The sequence below is a fragment of the Phocoena phocoena genome, chromosome 20 (genome assembly GCF_963924675.1).
Source record: "Phocoena phocoena chromosome 20, mPhoPho1.1, whole genome shotgun sequence".
Classification (NCBI taxonomy): domain Eukaryota; kingdom Metazoa; phylum Chordata; class Mammalia; order Artiodactyla; family Phocoenidae; genus Phocoena; species Phocoena phocoena.
The window spans coordinates 11023189-11032428 of record NC_089238.1 but is presented as its reverse complement, the minus strand read 5'-3'; the positions used below and the strand labels follow the sequence as shown (position 1 = coordinate 11032428).

The following is a 9240-nucleotide window of genomic DNA, read 5'->3' as shown; positions in this document are numbered from 1 at the left end:
GCCTAGAGCCCGTGCTCCGCAACAAGAGAAGCCACCGCAGTGTGAAGCTCGTGCACCACAGCGAAGAGTAGTCCCCGTCCGCCACAAGAGAAAGCCCGCGCGCAGCAACGAAGACCCAACACAGCCAAAAATAAATAAATACATTTATTTAAAAGAAAAAAAAAAACGACGGCAAAGTTGGTGGGGCCTGAGGACCGTGTACGAACTTGTGAAACAAAGCTCCCCTCTGCTCCCAAACATTGCTAAGAGTACCATTCCCCCTCCACACTGCTCAATGGTCTCACCCGGTCTCCCCCTCACCAGTGGGATCACCCATAAGCACGGCTAAACCTCAGGAGGTGAAAAGTGTTCAAAACCAACGTCCCCCGGGGCTGCGACTCCGGATCTCAGTTTCTCCATTTCAGTCTTGGCATTCCCACCCTAGCTCAGCTTCAGGAGGTAGAAATATCTCAGGTAGGTTATACTGAGGTAGGTCAGCAATGAGGTAGAAATAACTCCTTTAAAACACTATACAAAGTAATTAAAGTTTTATTGAAGCCTTATGTGCCAGACATTGACCACACTGAGGCGTAAGGCACCGTCCCTGCCCTTGAGGAGCTCACAGTCTATATAAGAAGGCAAAGAAGATGCCAAAAAATGATTCCCACAAAGATTCAGGGGCAGGAGGCAGAGCCCTCAGACCCCATCTCTCCTATTCCAGGTTGACTGTGAGAAAGCGAATACGAAGCTTATCACTGTCTCTCCCACCTTCTCTGGGACAGCTCTGACTTCCCTCTGACCTAGGCACCAGGAGAAGACCAGGGAGAGACAAAGATGAGGGGGATACAGTTGCTGCCCTCAAAAAGCTGGAACACCCTGGCAGGATATATACAATGGTAACTTTCTGTCCCAAAGCCGCAAACCAGTGCAGCAAAAGCTAGGGAGAACAGGGGCTGGGCCAGCCCAGTCCAGTGGTGGAAGAGGGAGTAATGGGAAGGGAGGGTACCCATGGCCAAGGAAGTAGGGCAAGAGGTAGAGAAGTTCATAGTAAAGTGACAGCAGCCACAGCCAACAGAAGAGCCACCCACCCCACTGAAGGAGCTGCAGAGTCTTTATTAGAGGCCCCATCTTCTATGGGGTACTGCCCAATATTTCTACGGTCTTGGTGGCCGTAGGTAGATTCCTCCACCTGGGAGGTCTCAGGTTCGACCTCTTTTGGAGAAGTCTGGTTGGCTGGGGCTGGGGTGGGTTTGGTGGTGGAAGTGGAGGACGGGGCTGGGGTGGGTTTGGTAGTGGAAGTGGAGGCCAGGGCTGGGGCAGAAGTACTGACAGAGTTGTTTGCAGCCAGAGTGGTGGACGGAGGAGGGGGCAGCAGGACAAGGGGCGGGAATCGAGAGGAGAAATAGGTCTTGTTGCGGAGGTCCGAGTTACAGCGAGACCCCTGGCAGCAGGAGCCGCTGAGCGTGAACCCTGGGCCTGTCGCCGAATCCCGGGTGCAGGACTCATCCTGGACGCAGCCCCGGACAGGCAAGGATACAGTCACATTAGCTGCAGGAGGGAGACACAGGTGGGTCCGTGGTTGGAGGGAGGGGGTAGGCACAGCCAGAATGAAACTTAGGGGCAAGACAAGAGCAAGAAGACCCAAAACAGGGGACAGAAGGACTCTGCATCCATTAAACCCAAAGTCTCAATTAGGGCCCCACTTTGAGAAACACTGTCCCACTGTCTTTGGCACACGGTGGACCACATTTCCCATAGTACTTTGAGAGGAAACATGTGTAGGATGAACTACAAGTCCCACAATGCCTTGGAAGAAAGGTTTGAACTGGGATACAACACCTCTCACACGAGGAAAGAGCAGAAGACCATTGCCTCCCTCTCTCTCCCCCCACCCCTCACACCACCCCCACCAAAATTCAGTCTTAGAGTCAGAATTACATTTGCCATAATACACCTGGCAGAGGATGGAATTTGAAGAACACCTCCCATGGTTCCCTGAAGCAGAGGCCAGGAGACTGAACTACATCTCTCCTAATACTTTGGGACAAGTGGGGACACTAACCCTTGAGTTTTAAGGAGTCAGAACTACACTACCCACGATGCCTGGGCAGAAGCTTGGAGGCTTAAATACATTTCCCATTGCACATCCTCCCATTCTGCACCTGGCAGGCCTCTATGAAAACTGTTATTTCCCCAGAAACTCTAGGACAAAAGCATTCCTATTCCCGTGCTATACTGGGAATAGGACTGCATTTCTCATGATGCTCTAGGACAAGCCACGAATGCGCTGAGGTGGGGGAACCCTTTGGGTAAAGGGCTACCTACCACCCATGAAGCCTCAGAAAGGCTACCACAACCTGTGAAGGCCCGGTGCTTCGAGCTCACTCACCTGCCGTCAAGGTGACGTTGCCGTCGAAACAGCCCTTGTATAAGTGGTCGCTGGCGTTGTAGCACCTCACGACGGGCGGCGCCGTACCCTGGCACTCCTTGCGGCTCAGCCCCACGCAGCTGTAGCACTCGACCCCATTAGGCTCGTAGTCACTCTCATTGCCTGCGAGGGGGGCGGGGAGGAAGGAAGGGGTCGAGAGAGTTCAGGAAGCACAGCCCTGCTCCGCGTCCCTCCAGCCCACGTCTCCGCCCCTCGACGGACACTCAGCTCAGCCTATAATCCCGCCCCAGGGCGTGGCCCCGCCCCCAGCCCCTACGGAGTTCTCCCGCCTTCCCCTTGTGACCGCCCCTAGCCGCTCAGCCCAGATATGGCTCCGTCCCTGGGCCTGTGGCCCTGCCCCCACCGACCTGCGGGGACGAGTGCTCGCGAGGTGAGGTTGAGCTTCGCGTTGCAGCGGTCCTGGGAGCATTGATGCAGCTGGACGAAAGCCAGAATCCCGTAAAGGTCCAGTCCGCGATCATTCTTGCCGGGGAGTCCCGAACCGCAGCCCCGCACTGCCACCGAGAATTGCCCGTGGACTGCGGAGAGGGGAGGGGGCGGGGTCAGAGGGACGGGGCCTGGAATAGACCGGCACCAGAGGATAGGCCAGGGTGGGAGGGCAAGGGCCTCAGAAAGAGCCGATCCGAGGGGAAAGAGCAACAGACCGAGGGGCGGAACCTGAAAGAGAGGAGTCTGAGGGGACAGACAGGCTGATAGACACTGGACACAATCGACGCGGGAGGGCCAAGAGTGGAGCTAAGACGGGGCACGACCATAGGGAGTCGGAACCGCAGAAAGCAGCATCAGAAGGAGCTGAGACCGACAAAAAAGGCACAGGATCAGAGACGGATGGGGCCTCCTAGGAGCTGTGGCCGCAGACAGGGGCGGGTCAGAGGGGCGGAGCCTCAGCCTAGGGATTTCAGGAGAAGACCTCTAGAGGGATCTCCGTCACCAAGGGCCCCATTGGATGGGGGAGGCTGGGGTGGAGAGGATTCTGGCAGGGACAGAAGTGGGTGGGGAGATCTCAGTGGTCCAGGGGAAATGGATAGGGTGTGCCCTTAAAGGAGACGAGGTCCCAGAGCTGGGTTCTCCCAGTTCACGCCACCCACGCACAACTCTCCGTCCTCATCCCTCTAAGCCCTAATGGCGTGGTTGTGTCGAAGGGCCCACGCCAGGCTGAAAGGGAAGGATGGGGCTGCGTTCAAGGGGGTGTGGCCAAGTTCAGAGGGAGGGGCGGGACCATAAGGAGGAGGGGCCCAGATGGAGGAGCGTAAAAGAGTACGCAAGGACCCGGAGGCCCCACTCACTGGACTCCACCGCCCCTACGACCTCTGTGCAGACGTCCATGCCTGGCGCGCACTTCACCGTCTTAGTCTTCTGCGGAGAGCATCCGTCATCGGCTTTCTGCACGCAGCTGTAACACTCCAGGGCCTGCGCTCCTGGGGGAACAGAGGCAGGTAGAACTGAGCTATCCCTACTGAAGCCTCCTCCCCCAAAGGAGAAATAGTCGTTCCCACTCCCTCTGTCCCTGTGCAATCCTATTGCACAACCTTTTCCAGGGCGGGGTAAGGAAAACCTAGCCGCAAGTCTGAGGCCAGGAGATACATTGTGTCCCTTTCCGTCAAATGTCCTATGCCTGCAGTGGGAGCATCTTTCCCACAGCCCTTTATGCCCAAGGTGGGGGATCCCTGCCATAGACGGGGGTGGGGGGACTTCTTCCTACAGTTCTCCACTCAGGATGGGAGAATTTTACCCACATTCAAGTCAGCTCGGTGAGGGATCCCTTCCCACAGCCCCCCGTCTGCTTAGGATGGAAGAAATTTTCCCACAGTCCCCTCTGCCCAGGGTAGGGAACCTTCCCGCATCCCACCCCCTCCCCCGACCCCTCTGCCCGGGATGGGAGATCCTTCCCACAAGCCCGCTCTGTATGGGGTGGGGGAACCCTCCCTAGAGCTCCCACTCTATCCCCTCCGCCCCCTTCCGGCAGTAGACTCACCTTCTAGAAGCAGCAGCGGAGGCAGCAGCAGCAGCCAGCCCGTTGTCCAGATCGCTACCCGGGAGCCTGCTTTCCTGGCGGGGTCCATGGTTCCGTCCTGCTCTCTCGGCTTCCACCCTAGTTGTGCCGCCTCCCAACCCGGGTCCTCTTACGTGAGCCCAGGATGAGTAACTTCGCCCCAGGCAACCCTGGCCTTGCGCAACCGGGCCAAATCAGCCTCAGCTGTGGGGCGCAACACCCGCCCCTGGATGCGTCACCCACCACTGCCAAGGAGTGAAAGGGCGGGAGTCAAGGTTCCCTGGCAGTTCCCAGGAGAAAGTCTGTGTGTTTGTGGCGGTGGGGAGAGGATATAAGGCTCACACAGAGGGTCTACTCCACATTCAACACTCAGTAAATGTTGAATGAGTGCAGGCTTTGGGCCGGGTGATGCTGGAGACTAAACAACCAGCGCTGGTCTTCACAGAGCTCACAGTCTGATGGGGGAGACAGATATTAATCAAAGAATCATACAAATTGTTATTTACAGCGAGGACAACGAAGGAAGAAGTGTAGGGAGCTACAAGGAGGTGTGGCGTCTACAAGTGGGGGCTGGTCAATGAAGCGTCCCTGAGGATGTAAATCATCCAGGTGCCTTACGATCTTAAAGACCTGGAGGTTTAGCCAGTGAAGCAGGTCGGGATGGGGGCAGAGCACATTGCAAAGCAGAGGGGTCAGCACGTGCAAAGACCTCGGCTGGAAGCAGCATGGACCCTTCGAACACAGAGAGGAGAGCAGTGTACCTGAAGCTCCTGTACCTGGAGCTCAGGAGTGAGGGGGAAACTGAGGCAAAAGAGGCCATTCCAGGCCCTGAGGAGGGGTTTGAATTAATTCTGAGAAAGATGGAGAATGTTTCACGGGGTCTACAATCAGATTTGCTTTTTAAACTATCAATCTGGCAAACGATGCAAAAACTTATCAAGAAATGAATTCACTAATCCCAGGGAATTAGGCAGCAATGAAAACGGGCCAACTACTGGCCTGGGTGCCAACGTGAGTCTCAAAAACTTTATGTTGGCAGTTCCCTGACAGTCCAGTGGTTAGGACTTTGCCTTCCAATGCAGGGGGTTCAGGTTCAATCCCTGGTTGGGGAGCTAAGATCCCACATGCCTCGTGGCTAAAAAACAAACAAACAAAAAAACTGAAACATAAAACAGAAGCAATACTGTCACAAATTCAATAAAGACTTTAAAAATGGTCCACATCAAACAAAAATCTTAAAAAACCCTCAACTTTATGTTGAGCTCAAGAAGCCTTAAACAAGTAGAAGATACCATGTGACTCCATTTCTATGAAGTTCTAGAACAGGCAAAGCTAATCAGTGGTGATAGAAATCAAAATAGGGGTTACTTTGGGGAGGGCATTGCCCCAAAGAAGTAATAGTAAGGAACCCCTACTATCTTCATCTGGGTGGTAGTTACACATGTAACTACAAACATGTTAAGAATCGACAAGCTGTACGCTGTACATTTTCCATGTATGCACTTCACTGAATGTACACTATTCTTACCAAAAGAAAAGGGTCGGGGAGGAGTGCCATTGTGGCCTCAGTAAAAAAGGAAAAGAGTAGAAGGGGCAAGAGAAGGCCAGGAGTCCAGGGGCGGGGAGCAGGGCAGCCTCCCAGGTAAGAGAACAAGAGCCTCTCTCTGATGGCTGGGAGTTGGCTGGCGGCTCACAGCGATGTCTGGGTGCTCTGCTACACCCCTGCACCAACACATATGGGGCCACACTGTGACCGCGATGGAGTGAGACACAATCAGGACCACTGCCTTCTATGTCTGAACACAGGAACAAACAAGAACACTGTGCAAACCACAGAATGACTAAACATCCACATATATAAGTGATTGCTTGTATTGGGTTGGCCAAAAGGTTCGTTTGGGTTTTCTGTAAGAGGTTACAAAAATCCGAATGAACTTTTTGGCTAACCCAATGTTATGTATTATTTATATTATATTATTATTTAAACTACAGCTTTAGCCTTGCTTTGTTTCTCCTGACTCACAGATAAGATTCACCTATGGCAGGAAAAATAGCGGCTGTGTTCATAAAGGTTTTATCTGTTCTCTGGACCCCACGGGGCACCCCCATCGCCAATAATGACTAGCACCTCAGTCACCTAGGTTGGGTTGCTTGTCATCATGCTGAAGCTCAGAGAGAGAAAGTGAGTGGCTGTGAAGTCATTCAACACTTCCCCCTACCTCCCTGCCTCCCAGCCTTGGAATCCCAGCCTCACTTATGGTTTGCTGTGTGACCCACTTAAGTGTCTTCACCTCTCTGAGCCTCTGAGGTGTCTGTTTTATAATAAAGGGAGGAGAGTCTTTCATGGTGGAGTGAGGCAGTGGACAAAGTATTAAGTCTGGAGTCAGACAGACTGAAATTTTACTCCTGCCTCTGCCATCCTCTTGCTGTGTGACCTCAAGCAACTCCATCTCCCTCTCTGAACTTCAGCTGCCTCCTTTGCCAAACAGGTCTGAAACCCCCTGTCTCCAGAGGGATGGAGTGAGGCAGGGCTACAATTCTATTATTACTGTGCATTCAGGAGCAGGAGGCCCTTCAGGTCCCAGCCGTGTGGGAGAGTTTCAGGGAGGAACCCCAACTGGCCAGACCAGAAGATCTGGTGTCTTGGGAGGGAGTGGGACCCAGGGTGGAGAGTCTCCTCTTGCTCAGGCCTGCCGAATCCCGGGTGCTGACACCAACCGCCACCCCCCCCCCCAAACCTGGCCCAGGACCAGAGAGCAGAGGGAGGTTTAAATACCGGACCTCTACTTAAACCTACTCTGTGACTCTCCCCAGCTCCCTCCACAGGGGTCACTGCAAAGAGGTTTAGAATTGGTTCCCCAGAGAGATGAACAGAGGAGTCAGTGTGGAGGCACCGGGTCCCCAGCCCTGGAGTTCATGCCAGGGCCTCAGACAAGCCTGGGGCCATTTCCACTATGGGTTTCGTGTCCCCCTGGGGAAGGGCAGGCTCTGAGCCCAGTGATGTTCCCAGCCTGCCTCAGACCCACTCCTTCTGGGATGTGCTGTCTGGGATGTATCAGAGAAGGGGTGGGGTCAGGGCCCGGGCTGGCTACATAATTTGCGGGGCTCAGTGCAAAATGAAAATATGGAGACCTGGTTCAAAAGGCAGGAAGGAGTGTCATGAAATGTACTAAAGTAGAAATGCTCTTTTCCTTTCTTCCTGCATCTCTCTTGACCCCATACGGTGTCTAATGTCATCTTCCCTCAGGCACAGGGATACTGGTGGGGCGAGCACAGACCCTTACAGGTGTCTAGAGACCCTGCCCCACAACTAAAGCAAACCGGTTGCTGGGTTCCCCTTCCACCAGCCGCCCGCCACCGTGCCCCACCTGAGATGCCAAGAGGCACAAGTGCCTGGATTTCCCGTGAGCACTCAGGCCCCTGTCGGGGCTGGAGGATGGCAGAAGTCACAGGGCAGAGGCAGGGAGGGGAAGGCAGACAGAACCTATTCCGGGGAGGTGGGAGATGGCAGTTGTGGGACCTCCTTAGAGCTGAGGCTCCAGTCCCCCCAGCTCAAGCTCCACACCCTTCAGACTTCACTTACAAAACACAAATTCAAATACAAAATTAAGAATTTCTGGATGGCAATCACAGATGATTAAAGCCAAGAGGGCTCTTCTGAACATGGGACCTGTCAACTGCACTAGTCACATGCCCGTGAAGCTGGCCCCAGTAAGGGCACAGTTTGCAGAGGGGCTGAGGGATGAAATGATCCAAGAATCCAGATGCCTCACACCTGGAGGTAGAGGCCAAGGAACACCTCGGGTCCCCAAGGGCCTGGGGGTTAGAGTGTTTGCATTCCGGGGTTTCAGGAGCACATCTGGATCCTTAAGGAATCCTGGGATGGGACACCCAGGTCCTGAAGAGATGGGAACCAGAGGGACTGGATGCCTAGTTCCAGCGAGGTTTAAGGGAGGAAATGAACTGTACCACACAGTGACAGCCTAGAGTGGTCAGGGAGTGGTCCTGTAGTTGGGGAGCTCAGGGGACTGTGGAAGCCCACCAGGGATCAGGGAGAGCTTCCTGAAGGAGGGGACACCTTAGGTGAGATGTAAATGATGGAAAGTTCTATGCCTGTCGTTCACCATCGCCCCATCCTCAGCGTCTTATCAATTTATTCCCTCAACACCTAGTTTGCCTACAGGCCATTTGCTGTGTGCCAAGGACTCAGTAGTGATGGAAATAGCCCAACCCCTGCCTCCTGGGGCTCCCGCCCAGCACGGGAAACACACCCATCAAACGAACGGATGACCCAGAGTAGTCAAAGCTGTGATGGGGAAGGAGCAGGCAGAGTGATCGGGGCTGGGATGGGAAGCCCAGAGGGAGCATCTGACTCAGCCGGGAGAATCAGGGAAGGCTTCCTGGAGAAGGAAACATCTGAGCTATGACCTAAATGATGAGTAGGGTGGAGTGGGGAAAGGTGTCTTAGCAAAGGGAACGTTACATAAAGACCCACAGGTGAAAGGATAGCTTTTTTTTTTTTTCTCTCCACTTTCATGGGATGAAATGTGCTCTCTGGTGCTGGGGACACAGCCATGACCAGGACAGCCCTGGCTCTGCCCTCAGGGAGCTCCCAGTCCGTCAGGACATAGATCCATCACCAGTGATGACGCACGATGTTCAGGAATGGGACAGGAGGGCTCAAAGGGGGGGTACTTGATCCAGCTGAGGGAGTCAGGAAGGGCTTCCTGAAGGAGGGGACATCCCAATTAAGACGCGAAGAATAAGAAGCTAGGTGGTTAAGGGAAGGGCAGAGGGAATAACATATGTCACGGCCAGG

General features: G+C 54.2%; 1 protein-coding gene across 1 annotated transcript; it reads right to left on the bottom strand.

The window, feature by feature from the left end:
- Nucleotides 1–1021: 1021 nt before the first annotated feature.
- On the bottom strand, nucleotides 1022–4491 carry LYPD3 (LY6/PLAUR domain containing 3). The gene is made up of 5 exons (XM_065899500.1): nucleotides 4404–4491; nucleotides 3715–3846; nucleotides 2776–2946; nucleotides 2369–2530; nucleotides 1022–1527 (listed from the first exon to the last, which is right to left on the bottom strand). Exons 1-5 carry the CDS (start codon nucleotides 4489–4491, stop codon nucleotides 1022–1024), a joined length of 1059 nt encoding a protein of 352 aa, XP_065755572.1.
- Nucleotides 4492–9240: the final 4749 nt, after the last annotated feature.